Source organism: Aspergillus neoniger, assembly GCF_003184625.1.
Source record: "Aspergillus neoniger CBS 115656 unplaced genomic scaffold BO87scaffold_21, whole genome shotgun sequence".
In the NCBI taxonomy this organism is placed as follows: Eukaryota; Fungi; Ascomycota; class Eurotiomycetes; order Eurotiales; family Aspergillaceae; genus Aspergillus; species Aspergillus neoniger.
In genome coordinates this window covers 503172-519116 of record NW_020291149.1, presented here as the reverse complement: position 1 = coordinate 519116, position 15945 = coordinate 503172, and the positions used below count along the sequence as shown (strand labels likewise).

The 15945-nt window shown below is 53.7% G+C and overlaps 6 protein-coding genes across 6 annotated transcripts; 2 read left to right on the top strand and 4 right to left on the bottom strand.

The window, feature by feature from the left end:
- Window positions 1-53: 53 nt before the first annotated feature.
- On the top strand, window positions 54-924 carry BO87DRAFT_93944 (putative isochorismatase family hydrolase). The gene has a single exon (XM_025629687.1). The coding sequence runs from the start codon at window positions 191-193 to the stop codon at window positions 878-880; it is 690 nt and encodes a 229-aa protein (XP_025478608.1). The 5' UTR covers window positions 54-190; the 3' UTR covers window positions 881-924.
- A 44-nt stretch (window positions 925-968) lies between these two features.
- Window positions 969-2266, bottom strand: BO87DRAFT_311185 (serum paraoxonase/arylesterase family protein; the record flags this gene model as incomplete). Its single annotated transcript, XM_025619527.1, has 2 exons — window positions 969-1901; window positions 1958-2266. The coding sequence occupies 2 exons, from the start codon at window positions 2264-2266 to the stop codon at window positions 969-971; spliced, it is 1242 nt and encodes a 413-aa protein (XP_025478607.1).
- A 590-nt stretch (window positions 2267-2856) lies between these two features.
- On the bottom strand, window positions 2857-5677 carry BO87DRAFT_311293 (ZZ type zinc finger domain protein; the record flags this gene model as incomplete). Its single annotated transcript, XM_025619533.1, has 4 exons — window positions 2857-4122; window positions 4175-4386; window positions 4438-5272; window positions 5543-5677. The coding sequence occupies 4 exons, from the start codon at window positions 5675-5677 to the stop codon at window positions 2857-2859; spliced, it is 2448 nt and encodes an 815-aa protein (XP_025478606.1).
- A 2382-nt stretch (window positions 5678-8059) lies between these two features.
- Window positions 8060-10167, bottom strand: BO87DRAFT_387867 (uncharacterized protein; the record flags this gene model as incomplete). The annotated part of the gene is made up of 2 exons (XM_025624835.1): window positions 8060-9443; window positions 9515-10167. 2 exons carry the CDS (start codon window positions 10165-10167, stop codon window positions 8060-8062), a joined length of 2037 nt encoding a protein of 678 aa, XP_025478605.1.
- Window positions 10168-11059: 892 nt separating this feature from the next.
- Window positions 11060-12630, bottom strand: BO87DRAFT_377730 (putative RNA binding protein Rnp24). Its single transcript, XM_025623623.1, has one exon. It carries the CDS (start codon window positions 12516-12518, stop codon window positions 11403-11405), a length of 1116 nt encoding a protein of 371 aa, XP_025478604.1. The 5' UTR covers window positions 12519-12630; the 3' UTR covers window positions 11060-11402.
- A 114-nt stretch (window positions 12631-12744) lies between these two features.
- BO87DRAFT_337324 (uncharacterized protein) lies at window positions 12745-15914 on the top strand. The gene is made up of 5 exons (XM_025620555.1): window positions 12745-12947; window positions 13011-13127; window positions 13186-13999; window positions 14576-14850; window positions 14911-15914. Exons 1-5 carry the CDS (start codon window positions 12853-12855, stop codon window positions 15860-15862), a joined length of 2253 nt encoding a protein of 750 aa, XP_025478603.1. The 5' UTR covers window positions 12745-12852; the 3' UTR covers window positions 15863-15914.
- Window positions 15915-15945: the final 31 nt, after the last annotated feature.

Sequence of the window (15945 nt, the reverse complement as noted above, 5' to 3'; positions counted from 1 at the left end):
ATATAATTATTACTTTATACGATCAAGATAGTGACTCACAATCACAGTTCAATTGACAACTACATTACTACATTACTAGTAGTCCATGACTCACCACCTCACTAGCAAGCAATACTAGTACCCCACTAGTAGTCTAGATTACTACTATATAATAACATACTACTCCCACACGCTCTTCACCACCACCACAATGTCCCAACTAACATTCACCCAACCCACCGCCCTCCTCCTAATCGACAACCAAAACGGTTTCACCCACCCAACCCACTGGGGTCCATCCCGCTCCAACCCCAACTACGAAGCCAACATCCAATCCCTCCTCACCACCTTCCGCAACACCCTCACCACATCCCCATCTCCATCATTTCAACAACAACATCATCACCACGAAATAATCCACATCTTCCACTCCTCCACAACGCCCACCTCCCCCTTACACCCAACCTACACCACTCCCACAGGAGAGCAAGGCATCGACCCCCTCCCAATCTGCAACCCACTTCCCACCGAGAAACAGATCTGGAAACATGTCAATTCCTCATTCATTGGCACCGAACTGGAAGAATATCTCCGCGAGAAGGGGATACGGCAGTTGATTGTGGCCGGGTTGACGACGGATCATTGTGTGTCGACGACGGTGCGGATGGCGGCGAATTTGGGGGTTGTTGATAGGGTTAAATCATCAGAGGATGAGGAGGAGGACGTGGATAAAGGACGGATTATTCTTGTTAGTGATGCCACTGCTACGTTTGCCAAGGGGGGATGGGATGCCGAGACGGTGCATCAGGTGTCGGTGGCGAGTTTGGATGGGGAGTTTGCGGAGGTGAGAGGGGTGGGGGAGGTGGTGAGGGCGTTGGAGGAGTATTCTGCTTCGAACTAGATCTTATATATAGAGGGTGTGAGATTTATGATGATGGTGTGGACGTAGGATATGATTATCACAAGTCACTGATTAATTGATAGCTACATTACAGGGTCACATCCACCGCAACCATACCCTCTGAAACGAATCCCGTCACGAACAGTCTCGCCTTCTTCTGCTGCTCATCTGGCAACGGAACCAGCACCGCCGCGCTGGCACTCCGGATGCGTGATCCATCGTCCTCAAAAAGCAGCCGGGTCTCCCATTCCGCGGACGAAGTACCAGCCTTGCGCCGCGTATACCACACCATCGCGCCGTCCTTGCCTTGATGATCAGTGCGCGTCTTGTCCAGGTCTACGCCGCGGAGTAGTCCAGCCTGGACATATCCGCTGGCATCGTCTGTGGCCGTTGCGTACGGGTCCCGGTAGTAAGTGGGATTGTCAATGGTGCTGTCAAAGGCGAACTCATCCACAACCGACAGCGTGCGGTCATCCTGCGGCCGCATACGCCACATGTAGCCGCCCACGGCGCTGGTGAGAAGCACTTCCTCGCGCGACGAGCCACGTCCGAGACCGTTGGCGTTCCAGATGTGCTCGAAGGCCACAGTTGCCTTGCGCTCCGTGTCAGCTGGGACCGCGGCGAGACTGTCGACTTGGACGTGGATGACAGTGGACCATTTGGCGGCGGGGAGTATGTTCTCGACCGCGCGGAAAGCCCCGTCGCGGTAACGGTGGTCGTTAGTGACGTAAAATGAATAAGGACTTTCGGCGTAGATGTCGTTGGGGGTGGCTACGAGCGGATGACGGATTGAGCGGACATGCCGGACGGTGCCGGAGTGCAGGACATGGTGGAAGAGCTCGACCTGCGAGCGGGCCTTGGGGATGTCCTTGAGGCCGGGGTGATAGTCCGGGTTGGCTAGGTGGTTCACGGCGAAGATGTAGACGGCGTCTGCGCGCTCCGGATCCTCAGTAACGTCGATGCCGTGGGTGATGAAGGGGCCGGGGAAATTCTCGAATGTGAGACGGGTCGATTTCAGTGTCTGTCAAGCTGGATTAGTTTCTGGTAGCTAAATAGGAGTTGCACAGGGACACCTACTTGGGGGTCAATCACATGAATAGACCCAGTCGTGTCTGCAGGGCCTTCAAAGTTGACCAAGGGTGGAAACCAGCGGAACCGGGGCACAATCGAGTCCTCGCAGGCCGTAAAGAGCTGACCAGACGGATGGTGATAATGCAGGTCCTCGCATTGGATGGTATCAGCAATTGGGTGGACAGGGTTACTCTGGGAGCTGCTTGTCTCGCTGGCTGAGCGGAATGCCCCCAGCACTTTAAGCTGGCGGGTCACTGGTCCATACAGCGAGGCGAACAGGACGGCGATAATCGCCAGGTTGATATAGTTTTTCATCGTGATCAGCCTGTTGATGAGTCGACATGTAATGGGGGAGAAAAAGCAAAAAGGACGAAGAAAAAGCAAACAAGGGAGGGGGGGAAGTACTAGGGAGGAGAATCGAAAAAAAAAATAAAGCGGGGGGCCGAGGTTGGATGAACCGACCAAGTAGATACTCCTCTGTAGCATCATCCTCACCACCACATACTGGAAAATGCGGGGATTGACTTTGACCGAACCTGTCATTGGCGAACCAGCAGCTGGCCATCCTCCAACTGTGGACCGACCAGCCAGTCCAGCAGAGACGCCACTGAAGATCGTCGCGGTAATCATCCATGGGTCGGGGTCGGAGTTACGGTCCAAGCTCCTAGTACGAGGTGGACGGAAGTGAGTGAAGTAAAGTAGAGAAATGAGTGCATACATTCAAGCCTAATGCAGAGCTTACAGCCAATTCATCCTTCCCAGGGTTTTCCTTCGCCCACACGCAAATCAAGCTAAGTTAGCAAGTATTGAAAATCACACGCAGATTATTTCATCCTGTCCGATTGAAAAAGAACTCCTTTGTTTCCCCGTCCAAGAAATCCGTAACTCATGGCCGCCGTCTTCGCTTAGCGCTGAGACTTGGCCTCCAGATATTCCTGGTCACTGGCGTCCAAGATGTCGTACTCCTCGTCCGTCAGCATACCCGCATCTGTCTCGTCCTCGCCCAGTGTCAGACTCTCCATGTCATCAAACACATCCTGCTCCGAAGCATTCGTCACCGACGGGGCGCTGGGGGCCGTGGTGGCCGCCTCGTGTGTGCTGGTCTCCGGAGACTCCTTGGCCAGCTTGGGGAAGATCATCTGGCTTCCTGCAGGCTCCGACTGGGCCTCTGGCTGAGGCTCGACGGTCTTCTCCATCTCCGGTTCCGGTGCACTCACAGCGGGCGGCGGAACGTCATCACGCACGCGCACGTCACACCACAGCCGGTGACCAAAAGGCATGCCGCTGGGCAGCTTCAGCCGCCAGTACGAGATGGCGCTGCCCTGGCGGCTAGGGGTCCTGAGTGTCACGGTAAAGTCCGCACTGTGACCTGGCTCAAGCGGCTCCGAGAGCTTGTTGCTCTCCATGGCAGCCGAGATGGCATCCATGCTCAATGGGTGGCTGGTATTTACGTTGAACATCGAATCGCCTCCGACGAACCGCACATCCGTGCCGGCAGGCCAGCTCAATGGGCCGGGGTTGAAGAGGGTCCAGGTCTGCTCAAAGGCGGTGTTGGGCGGCAGCGTGGTGTCATCCGGCACAGTGTCCCGGATGAAGAAGGCTTGATAGCCCGAGGCCGGGTCAGCTGATGTCGGCTGTTCGACCTGAACCGGCTGTTGTGCAACGGGAGTCGGCTGTTCCACCGGGGCAGGCTCTTGGATAGGCTCTGCTTCCGGCTTGGGTGTCTCCTGAACCGGCTCGACCGGGACGCTGGCTTGGGTGGAAGTGGATTTCTGGGCACGGTCGCCCAGGGCGCAAGTGGCTCCACGGTCTTCGTGGACAGTGCTAACAGAGACGTTGTGCACAGGTGTCTTCAGCATGACCATGGGGTGAGTGCGGTTGTGAGTGTTGGTCGGGTGCACCTCACACTTGGCGCAGAAGTCCGTGTCGTGACACACAGAGCACTTGTAGCGAGTGCCTGTGATGAAGCTAGGGCATGGCCTGTTCCTGCACAGAGGGCCGTCGCAGTAGATGCCGTAATGCACCTCATAGCTTTGCAGGGGCTCGGCGATTGCGTCATAAATCGGCGCAAACCGATGACCCGGGTGGTTTTGGGCTGCCTCCTGGTGACACTCCGAGCAGTAGTCCCAATCTGGGCAGGCCAGGCACTTGTGCCGGACGCCAATAATACGCTAAGGCAACGGTTAGCATTGAGGCAGTCAAATAGAATAGTTCACAACCAACCTTTTCACACCCGTCGCAGATAGCTGCGTGGTGGTGGTGACGTCCAGGCTTGCAGCGAGATTGCACCAGACTCTTCAGGCAGAACTGACGATCATGAAGCAGCTTGAAGGTGTGGGCGGGGTGATGGCCGTGTGTGTCTCTGAGGAGACAAGTGATGCAAATGTCATAGTCATCGCAGTCAGCGCAGGAAACCATCTTGGTTTCATCGAGTTCTGTTGGAGTTAGTAAATAGTGACAACCTCCTGTAGAGGGAAAGGACATACCTTTCAGGCAATCATTGCAGATGCGTTCCTGAGTGCTTTCAGGAAGTTCGGGAGCAGCAACAGCAGGGACTGGAGTAGTCTCAGACACCAGCTCTGGCACGGATTCCTCGAAGGTCTCTTCTTCTTCCTCTTCTGGTTCAGGCTCCTCACGAGCCTTGCGGGGCTGAACCGTCTCCGTGGTGCTGTTGGTGACCTGGCCGTCCTTGACAAGACGTTTAATCAACCAGTGTTCGTCATCCAGACAAGCCACACCGGCCTCGACACACTGGAGACACAAGTCGTAGTCGCCGTCGTCACAGATGCTGCAATGATAGTGCTCGTTCGGAATGGAGCGGCCGCAGTGATTGCAGTCAATGCAGAAGACCCCATTGGGCGATGCGTGCGACACCACTGGCATGTCCAAGCTGTCCTGACCCAAGACGAAGTCACGGAACTGAGGCTCAGTCGTCTCAGGGGCCGACCACTGGGCGGACCGAGACTCAGCAGGGATGGTGCCGTTGGCGACCTCGGGCAGAGCCGAGACAGATAGGGACGCACTAGCAGGAACACTTTCAACTTGAGACTCAGGGAGAGGAGCACCCAAGACAGTCTCGAGGTAACTGTACCTTGACGCATTCTGTTGTTCGGGGAGGTCTGCAGCCAGCTGTGGCTGGGAGCCGGGCTCCTCAACCGTTGTGGCCTTGATCCGCAGCTTCAGTTTAGCCTTGGCAGCGCGATAGAGCTGCTTGTAGACAGCAGGGTTCTCGCTATCTAGCTGAATATAGCAGCCGGCGCTGTCGGAATAACGTTCAAAGATGACGTTAGCATCTTCGGGAACGCCAAGGAGCTGGCGGAGCTGTTACAGATAAGAGACGTCAGCATAAATTGCGAAATCGTTGCGATATTGCCATCCCGTATTATTTTTATCCCCTTGCACAGAAATGATTCGCAGGTGACGCTGAATAAAAAAAAGAAATATTCCATCACACATATGGAGCAAGGAGGTGAACACGTGAGCACACTCAGTTGCATTGAGGAAATAAATGATGGGGGGTGGCTATGATTTTTGATGGGGGGCCCAAAGGACCCGTAGCTCCGATCGGAGCTTGAGTGGGGACGAACATACATTCTGGGGAAGCGTGCGAGCTCCGAGCTCTCGCAGAGGAAGCTTGAAGCGTCGAGTATTTTCATTGTAGAGCACTTTGACGGTGATGAGAGAACTGGGGCCCACGGGAGCCGTTGCGGGTGTAGGAGAAGCCATGGTGTCCAGAAGGATGATTGCTTCTTCCTGTTGCTCTGGCTTAAAGTTCCCTCTGGCGTGATTTAAGCAGGGATTCCGAGAGATAAGCAAAAAAGGACGCTAATTCGGGAGCGGTAAGCTAGGCGATGGATGGTAGGAAGTACGTCAAGCCAGTGATAGATAACGGTGAGAGTGGTGTTTGTCCCCGTTGGAAGGTAAACGAGGAAACCCGAATGGAAAGGATGGGTGAGATGGGGTGTAGTTTTTAAACTAGTAGACTAAATAGAAGGAAGGGGGGGAAATGGTGGGATAATAATGTAGATGAGGAGGGGGGGGGTGTGTGGGAGGATGGCAAGGTAGACGGTAAGAAGAAGGAATAAGTAAAAAAGGGAAAGAAAAAGAGGAGACGGAAGATCGGGAGAGGAGGATTATTGAGGATGGATGGATGATGAGGAGAAGGGGGGGAAGAGATGAGGAGAGAGCGAACGAGTTCTACCCAGCGGTAATTAAGAGGGAGAGAGAGAGGGAGAGAGGGAGAGGGAGAGGCTGCCTGGAGGTCAGCTGCTGCTTCACTGCTGCATCCGGCCGAGGCGGTGAAGGTCCGCGGCCATTGGCGGATGCTAACAGCTTTGGTAACTTGCTCCGGACTAGCAAGTTAGTTCGTTAGCAGTAAAACAACTCCCAAACTACGGAATACTTTTCATAGTCAACTGCGTTTAGTTACTTGCCCGGTACCTTGTCCGGCCCGTCGGTCGCGATGCTTCTTCCCCGTACTCTCATGTAGATGCAACTTTTAGTCTTACTTAGTCCTCCTTCTCTTGCATCCTCGGTGGAGTCTTCCTGCTGCAGAATGAGGCATTGCTCTGTTGGCTACGTAGGTGCCTAAACCCTTCCCTTCCTTCCCATCCTTCCTTTTCCCTTCCCACCTCGTCACCAACCCTCCTAAAGCTCAGGCGCCATGATTTCATCACGACATGGATGTTCCCCTCATGCCACCGACCAACAATCCTTTCCCCCACAGCCTCAGATGCTGCTTGCTGATCAGGGTGCTTACGCCTGGGCCGTTAATCCATCCATCCATTCACACCTTCCCTTCCCCCCAAGATTTACTTCTGCTATCTTTCCCTACGAGATGATCGGCTATTACGGCTTCTTTTCCAGGCCTCCTAGCTTTTTTTGTAGCCCGAGGGAATTGACGCTCCTTGACGTGCTGCCTGACGTCACGTCACACCTTCGAAACCGTCCAGGCCCATCCCCGGCCCCCTTCGCTTCCCAACCCGAGGTCTGGTCTAGTCTATCTATCTACTTTTTGGTTTGACCGGTACGGACAACACAGCTCTTCAACTGCAAACTATTTTTGGGATCGTATTTTTTATTGCTTTTGTAGACAAGAGGACGCCACCCCACAACTCGGCCTCCTCATCCGTGTCAATCAACTAATCTCAAAACGAGCGCAGTGAAACACACGCACACGCACACACATACACACACGCAGGGCTCATCACAGACAGGGGGGAAGCGGGGAGGAGGAAGAGGAGGCACACCGCATTACGTTCATGGAAACCAGGATGCAAAACAAGCGTGGTCAGAGACATCATACGGGTATTCGCGTGGACAGCCCACCGGAAGAGCGACCCTGGCGCCGCCGACAGGGTGCGTAGGAACATCACCGCACCCTTGGTCCCGGTTCTTTCCCCTCCCGGCTCTGAGCCCACTGCCTTTCAACGTCATGAGTATATCGAAGAAGATGGTATCCGTACATCGCGGAAGACTTCGGCAGGCATAAGCTAAACGGCACAGCAGGGAAGCGACGGCAGCCAAGCAAACTAAGGAAAAAGAAAGCATGAAAAAGCGGAAACACAAGAAACAAGAAAAAAAAAGGAAACATGTAACGGAAAATGTAGGCAGAAAATAAAAAAAAAAGTGATGAGAAGAAACAGGGGTAAAAATAGAACAGCACAGCAAGACGATCGCTAGTAATGCATGGAATCCTTATCTAACCACAATCAGAGACGGAACTAGGAGAGCACGATGCTCCGACCACACTAGACCTCGACAAGAAAAGGAAAGGCACAGGCTATGAGGCAATGGGAGGTCGTCATATTGGGATCAACAACAGATTTGCCGCTTTTCCATGAGGCAAACAAGAAAAAGAAAAGAAAAAAGTCAATGATCAAGGTGAACACGAAGCGAAGGCGGATAATTGAAGGACAACAATAATGAGTATGAAACTGAAACAAAGGCGGACTAAAGGGGAAAGATAAGGCGAAGACCAAGGCGGAAGGGGGAAAAGTAAACATCGCATCAAAAAATAAACACAGAAAGAAATTGAATTTTTAGAACCGAACACAAAGGCAGGGAGAAGACATTCCTTGAGGCCGGGCATCACCCACAAGCCTCGATTCATTGAGAGCCGTAGTAAACACTGCCTTGAGATTGGGGATAGTAGTACGTTGTACCAGGGGGCGTCATCATGCCGCCCATGCCCATGACACCGCCGGCGCCGGGCGCATTCGACATTCCATAGGAGGAATTTGGATACATTTGGTTAGCATCGTAGAAATATACCGTACCACCTGCTTCGTGTGCGACCGTGCCCGGTTGAGCCGGTTGCTCGCCCGACGTGTGCGCACCGGGCACCATATACGGCACCTGTTGCCCCGGAGGGAAGGGAGGCACAGAGGTGCCGGGCCCTACTGCGGCATTGTACGGGGGGAATTCGGTCCCGGTAACAGAATAGTAAACGGCGCCAGGTGGGTAAGAACTGGGATAGAATGCTTGTGGCTGTTGGAAACCATATGGCTGGAAGGGTTGGGCATGGATTGCACGCTCGGGTATATGGGATAAGGGTGTCACCGACGAGTGAGCCGAAGCAGCATAGCCGGGCGCATCTGAGCTATAGACGGGCCCGTTTCCAGGCATCGGGACCTGATGATGGAATGGCTGCTCCTGCTGCGGCTGAGGAGGATTGTATGGAAAGCTTGCTGGCGTCTCAATGTCGGCAACAGAGACGGCCTTCTGGGGACGAGGTTGGTGCATCGGTATGGGCGCCGGACGGCTCTCCCGGAACACTGGAGGTTGAGGCTGTGGTTGTAGAGGAGGAACTGCTGTAGGAGGGCCGGGTGGCGGGGGTGGTAGTCCGGCTGGTGGTCTTGGAGGTGGAGGTAAACGGACAACGGGCTTACCGTTGTCTGTGGCCACGATCGTCTGCCTGGAGAGAACCGAGGCTGCCGGCGAGTGGTATCCTTCTTGCGAGGGCGCCTTGCCGAAGGACGACCTCCTACTGATGCTAACGCTTGGAGTGTATGTGGAACCTGCATAGATACTAGGCCGTCGTCCTGGAAAGAATCCGCTTCGACGCCCACGGAAGGCCTGTTGATTGGGCCGGAGCGCCCGCGGGATGAAGATGAAAGATCGCTCTGTTGCGGGGAAGATATAACGCGCAGGCTGCCCGGGAAGCGAGATTCGGACAGGTTTATCGCGGCGTAGAGGAGGACGGTGCTGTGGTAAACGGGTGTGTTGCTTCTTTGGAACATTAGGGTATAAGATGGGTTGAGCCATGCCCGGTAAGTAGACCACGACAGGCACGTTCCCTATCATTGTAGTACTCGAGAATGACCTATTGGGCGGGGACGATCGAGGAGCTGTAGGAACTGGCTTGGGGGGATAAGTTGGGAGAGTCGCAGGCGCCGCAGGCACTTTCGAGACGGGTGCATCATCTCCAGCAACAGTATCATGCAGATCGTGCGTCCACTTGTTTTCGCTGGCATCTGATTTGACCTGGTTCCTGCAAGCAGTTAGCATGAATGTTCTGTCTGCCTCAAAAGTGAAAGAGCTAGAAGTTAGGCTCAAGCGTACTTGCGCACATTGCCGTCCACGATGAGACCGTATGGTCTCGACTTGGACTTAGCAAATGATTTGTGGCCGTTGGCTGCAGTATCGGTCGAGCGTTTGTCGTGAAGGAAGAAGCTTCCTCGGGTGGGCACGAATGCTGGGTTCTCCTCCTTTTCCTTTGTATACTTCTCATTATCACGACGCCTCCTGTCCGTCAGGCTGTCTTGTTTTGGCTCTGCCGGAGGCGCCGACGGAGTCCTCCCAGTTTGTTGGCCAAGCTCTCCCTTCAGGTCGTCAAAGTGGATTTCGGCCACCCCAGTTGTCTTGTCCGACAGTCTCATTCCATTCATCATCGCTTCAGTATCTGACATGACCGTTCCCGTGTGGCGTTTCCCGGGCGAAGTTGAATGGCGGCGCCCGAGCTTCTGGCTTCCGGCAGGCATACGGCCGTTGAGCTGGGGAGGGTGAGTATTGCCCGCATCCCGGGTCACAGACGCCTCATCATCACTCTCATCGCTGCCCTCGCCATCGGCATCCTCCTCATCGAGATGACTGATAATGGATCCTTCGCTTAGGGAGTCGTCCTCCAGTTCTCCATCTAGTGAGCCCTCATCTTCGCCCTCTTCGTCTCTCCTTCGGCGGCGACTAGCACCGATGTTGTGTCGGCGTGGAGCCATGGTAAAAGGAGGGAAAATAGAAAGCAAAAAATCACGGTAAAGGTTGGATTCGAGGTATGCTGGGGTGAATCGTGGTGGTGGGAAAGGGCGTCAAAGTGCATCGACCAACAGCGGCGAGAGCGGCGGGTTGCAAGACAGAGAGGATGGGTAGAGAAGTAAGGTAGCTAGCTAGTAGGTCTAGATAGGAAGAAGCCCGCGAGCAACACGTTCCCGGAGAACCAAATAGACAAAGGTAGAAGAATAAAAGAAATCACGAAAGCTAGAGCAAGAGGGTGCACCTCAGGAGTGAGGGCAGGGAGTGTTGAACGGATGGACGAACTGGGGAGATTTGGTGGTTTTGAGCATGAGCCATGACATGCTCTTTCGATGTCAACCGCCTCAATCCGGTTAGCGCCCTCCCCAAACCACTTCAGGGATTCTAGAACTGCGGTTTATCTACTTTTAGTTGTTTAACGCCAGCTGATCGTCCATCAGAGCTCCCCCCCCTCCAATTTGCTTTTGAGAACTCCATATGACACTGCATTTTCTGCAAACATGGTTCCCCTCTTACACTATACTTTTCAACCAAACAAACTCCCGGTTCCCAGTCAAGGTCTAGGCATGTCGACATCCTGAGCATTACTACTATTGACGCCCGTTAACTCTGTCCGTCCACTCACATTGCCTGGTTCTGTTTACCCTGACTAAGCCCGCCTGGCAAGCATCGGCCTTAGTGTATCTGTACCCAGTCAGGCGCAATACGAAGGGGCATGGTTCATGTACCAGTACACCAGAGGGTTCTGCTGGCAGTACTAGTAGTGCTACTAGCTGATCGGTTTATGCTACGTCTCAGACTTCCATGTGATACGCGGTGCCAGGACTTACAATGCGAACTGGAGGAAATGGCTAATCAGTCCATTGGTTACTATAATGCTTCATGGCTTACATACATTGTATACAAAAAGTCTCGGCTGGGTATCAAGGTACTGAGGACTTGAATCCTCAATGCTTCTATAGCGCCGTCCACGGCCGTCTTGATCCTCGACCGACGGGGCATGAAGTCCATGCAAGGATGGAACAACTCATGTCACAACTCACTATGACAACGATCTCACATCGACCAGATTACAGAGCCGGGCATTGCAAGGCTCCGTCTTCTCACCAGCAAGGAGATCTGGTTTGGTTCTTCATGGGCGATGGCTTCGTGTATTTTCTTCCAAAATGCGCACACGTTGTTCAAGGCGCGCGAACCATCCTTAATCAAAGGTGATCTTCTTTCCTTGACCTTCAACAATGGCTCCACTGAGCTTCTGGACAGTATCTTGATCGTATCTGGTATACTCCGGCTTTCCTTGCCTAGCCTTGCCCGGTCGCGACTGGCGAGGCTGCTCACCCGTCGAATCGTGCTCTGCAGGCCCAACCTCGCTGATGTCTGCGGTATCGTTCTTCTTGCCTTCGCCGTCCTTACCGAATCGCTTCTTATAGCGCGTCGTGGCATCTTCGGCAAATTCCATGCGCATCCGCCTACCGAGCAGGTTGTTCACCCACACTCTCTTCTGTCGCGGTTTCTTAGACTTTTTGCGGCTTTCGGCGTCAGACTCTTCTTCCTCTTCATCATCCTCTTTGACCAGCACGTAGCCCTTCACCGCTGCTTCGGCTGCTGCAAGATCCTCAAACACTACCCAAGCATAACCCTTGCATTTGCCGGAGTCTTGGAATGTGGCCACATGTACGTTTGCGATAGTCCCGCATTGGGAAAAGTGTTCTTCGATGAGTTCCTTCGTAGCGTCGAAGCCGAGGTTGCCGACAAATATCCGCTTTGACGGGGGATTTCCAGATGCTGCACCCGAACTTGCGTTCTGACCCTCTCCTTGAGGCTTCTCTGGCCTTCCGGAGAAATTCTTTGCATCTTTGATGAGCACGCGACGTCCGGAGAGAAGCTGTTCACTGAGGCCCATTGCCTCCTGGGAGGCCTTCTGCGTGGAGAAATCGACGTAAGCGAAACCTTTGTTCTGGGCTTTTCCATGCTTATCACCAGACTTGGGCATGTGAATTCTCGTGATGGTCGTATCTGCAAAGGAGCAGTTGGTCGTAAAGAACTTGCGCACGTCATCTTTCGTCGCGAAAAATGGCAGGTTTCCGATCCAGATGCCATACTCGGAGCGCTTCTGAGTGGCAGCGCTGTCATTGTCTGCAGGAGCCCCCTCTGTTTTCTTCTCCGTAGTGGTATCCGTGGGGCCTTCTGCGGCCTTCTTCTTCAGCTTTCGCAGAGCCTTCTTTGAGGGAGGTTCCGGTGCAGAAACATCGATCTCGATCTCGGAGACCTCTGGGAGCTTGCGCTTCTTGTGATTTTCCTCGCCTATGCCAGCCATGGTGTAGTGAGTGAAGTAATATGAAATAGATAATATACTTCACAGAAATAGGTTGAACAAAGCCAATGGGAGGGGAAAAGAACCTTCACTTGAAGAAGTCACAGCGGCAATCACTGATAGCGGAGGGAAACTTTTTTTTTTACGGCAGGCAGAAACTCTCCGCCTCAACACCAGATCCTCCAGATCGGCGGACCGCTTAAACGTGACCGGCCCAAACACGGCCATCTCGAGCCTCATTCAGCCTTCGCTCCTGTCCGCCCCTTTCACCCGCCCACGACTCTGCAACTTGAGGCACCATCCAGGTTTCTCGTTGTTGCTTTGCTCATTTGTCATCATGTCGCATACCATTGATGATGCCCAATCCGTGACTGAAAGTCTACCGGATGCTCCCGGGGGCGCCCCTACCAAACAGTCGTACCGATCATTCAAGTGAGTGTGGTCCCCTGAATGCCTGGGGCGGCGCGTTGCTAATTCGACCGATCTACTATTTAGGAAGAAGTTCGCGAAGCTCAAGGTTAAGTTTGAGCTGCAGATGCGAGAGAGCGAGTCTCTCATCCGTGAAGGGTTGCGTATCGAGGATCTGTCCAAGAGGATTCAGGCACAGAATGAGTATGTTGCGCGCCTACGTCTATAGCTTGTCGGTCGCTTACAGTTGATCAACCTGCAGTCAGCTCCTAGAAGTTCTCCTGGAATTCAACGACAGTCTCCATGTGTCCCCAAGTGTGCGGTACGATCTGAGCGCGCCGGAAGATGCATCCTTCTTACCACCACCCGAGCGAGACATTCCGAAATCGTACAATGACCCTGCCGTAGCGAGCTCTGTCTTACAAGAAGCCAAGGCTAGACTGGCTGCTGGACGTTTGTCCAGCGATGCTTATCGTGAGGTGGAGGAGGATGTCAAGCGCGGACAGGCTTTTGCACCGCGTATGCAGTACAGCACTCTGTCGACATTCCCCCATTCCGCGCCCTTGCAGCCAGAGAACCCCGACGACTGGAATCCCGCGCAAGAACTTGGGTTTCTGACTCCCGAATACGAGACCGAATATTGCCTGGCTCTGGATGCTAAACTGGGCGACGACGAGGCCCTGGAGCAGCTTGAGGTTGTTCCCAAAAAGCCATCACTAGCGGAACGCGAGAGAGAGGCTGCTCTTCGGAGCCACGTCTCTGTACACAATTGGTTACGCCAGAATCAGCCCCAAATATTTCTTCAGGACAACGAAAACGCCTCGGAAAAGTCCGGCTCTCGACCCTCCAATCTACGCACTTCCAAGAGGGCTCCGGCCCAATCACGCAAAGAGGAGGATGTGTATGATGATGACAGTATCCTGGAAACTGCGTCCACCTCTGGAGGTACGAGAGGCAAACGCAAGCGCGATGAAGATAGCGGTTATCGGCCCAAGGGTGGTAGCAGTCGCTCAAACCGGAAGAAGAAGGATGATGAGAATGCCACCCCCAAACGCCCTTCGAAGCGATCTTCAGGCGTAGGTGCCTGAGACTGCCGATCGACAAACTCGGATCTTTTCCTTTTGTATCAATACATACTTTCCTTTCACCCGTCTTCTTTGCCAATCATGTTTGCAAGTCCCATCGAAATCACGGCAGATAGTGATCCATTTCCAATATTGGGAGCGGACAAGCCTGCTACACGTTATCGGTGTTACCAAGGGGCCATCCCCAGTTTACAACCATGAATTTTCTATATCCGCGTATTCATCTGATCCATTGCTGTACTATGTGTTGGAGCGGCGGCTTCACTACTTACTTCCCCACGCTGCTATTATGATGTGATATACCTCAACAATAATTACGGAAACCTTATAACTAGATGTCGTAAATCCGATGTGAAAGCAGTCGTGTAAAACCCGATATATATTCAAACAAATTAGACTAGTAGGGATAAAACAATGCTAGTGTTGCCATTCTCCCGGATTGGGAATGCGGCTTCACGTGCGGCTCCACCAGCGGTTTGCCTGGTTTGCTTGGCATGCCGAAAGTCTTGTCCGACTGCAGCTCCAATACTCCGATTTTCACAAACGCCCTCTATCAGAACGCAATAGAATCGCCTGTTCGGCCATTGGTATAACTCGGAGCGGCAAACAGATCTCTACACTATGGCCATTACTATTCTCCCTCCGGTTGTGGAGGATGTCGACGTTCCGTACTCCGACTCGGAGGACGACGCCATGTCCGTGGATTCAGATGGAGGAGTCGATCTAGCAGCGGGAGATGCCACAAGACCTAGCAAGCGGGTTCGCTTAGTGGAGGGAACGAATATTGGCGCTGGAGTTCTCACACCGGGTGAGATCGTAACAGACGACCCGCAATGGATGAGGTTGGTTTTGCCCAATTGCTATATCAGCTCAAGGCGCAATTGATTGACACTTGACTGCAGAGGACACGGCACATACACTAACCCGCTATCCACCTCCATCATTGCCACCGTCGCCGGTACGGTTCAGAAGACCAACAAACTGCTCTCCGTCCAGCCCCTACGCGCCCGCTATACGCCTGAGATCGGTGACCTGGTGGTGGGGCGCATTGTCGAGGTGCAGTCTCGCCGATGGAAGGTTGATGTCGCTGCTCCCCTTCTCGCACAGCTTCCTCTCTCCGCTATCAACTTGCCTGGTGGTATCTTGCGTCGACGAACGAGCGCCGATGAATTACAAATCCGAACCTTCTTCAGCGAGGGTGACCTCGTCGTTGCTGAAGTCCAGTCGGTACATTCGGACGGAGGCGCCTCGCTGCACACCCGGTCGTTGAAGTATGGTAAATTGAGGAACGGCGTGTTTCTTGCGGTGACGGGGACGGGTGGCAGTGGTGCGTCCAGCTCGTCGGTCAAAGGTACTTCAGGGGCGAGTGCTACGGGAGCGGGAGCCGGAGGTGCAGCGGGTGCTGGTGGAGTGGTTCGGTCGCGCAGACAGGTCTGGACGATCAATACAGCCAATGGAGGTGGGGATGTGGATGTGATTTTGGGAGTCAATGGATACATTTGGATTTCTAAGCACGCCGACGGAGCGGCTGCTGCATCGTCGACAACGGAGAATGTGTCAATCACACGCATGGAGGAGATGGTGTCGAGTTCCATCTACTCGAGTCAGAACGATGACATCCCGCCACAGACGCGTCGGGAGATTGCCCGGTTGGCGCAGTGCATTCGGGTGCTTGTCAACGGAGGAGTCCGGGTGGACGAGGAGACGGTGATGGGAGCCTACGAAGCCAGCTTACAGGTGGATCTGGAGGTGGGAGATGAGGAAGATGAGGAAGATCGGGGCAAGGAGGGCAGAGAATATCTGGAGGGCGACAAGGCTCGTCGGATTCTGGATTTGGTGCTACAACAACTATAGGGTTGTATATGGCTTTTCGAACCTTTCGATAGTAGTTCTCGTGAGAATAGATACCCCGACAAATGGACTAACATTACTGCCTC

What these genes read in the sequence shown, in the direction of transcription:
- BO87DRAFT_93944 (XM_025629687.1), top strand. Translation starts at nt 191, where the DNA reads ATGTCCCAACTAACATTCACCCAACCCACCGCCCTCCTCCTAATCGAC.
- BO87DRAFT_377730 (XM_025623623.1), bottom strand. Translation starts at nt 12,518, where the DNA reads ATGGCTGGCATAGGCGAGGAAAATCACAAGAAGCGCAAGCTCCCAGAG.
- BO87DRAFT_337324 (XM_025620555.1), top strand. Translation starts at nt 12,853, where the DNA reads ATGTCGCATACCATTGATGATGCCCAATCCGTGACTGAAAGTCTACCG. An exon ending in AGGATTCAGGCACAGAATGA is followed by an intron (nt 13,128 to 13,185) that starts GTATGTTGCGCG and finishes ATCAACCTGCAG; the next exon opens with TCAGCTCCTAGAAGTTCTCC. An exon ending in CTTCGAAGCGATCTTCAGGC is followed by an intron (nt 14,000 to 14,575) that starts GTAGGTGCCTGA and finishes AGAACGCAATAG; the next exon opens with AATCGCCTGTTCGGCCATTG.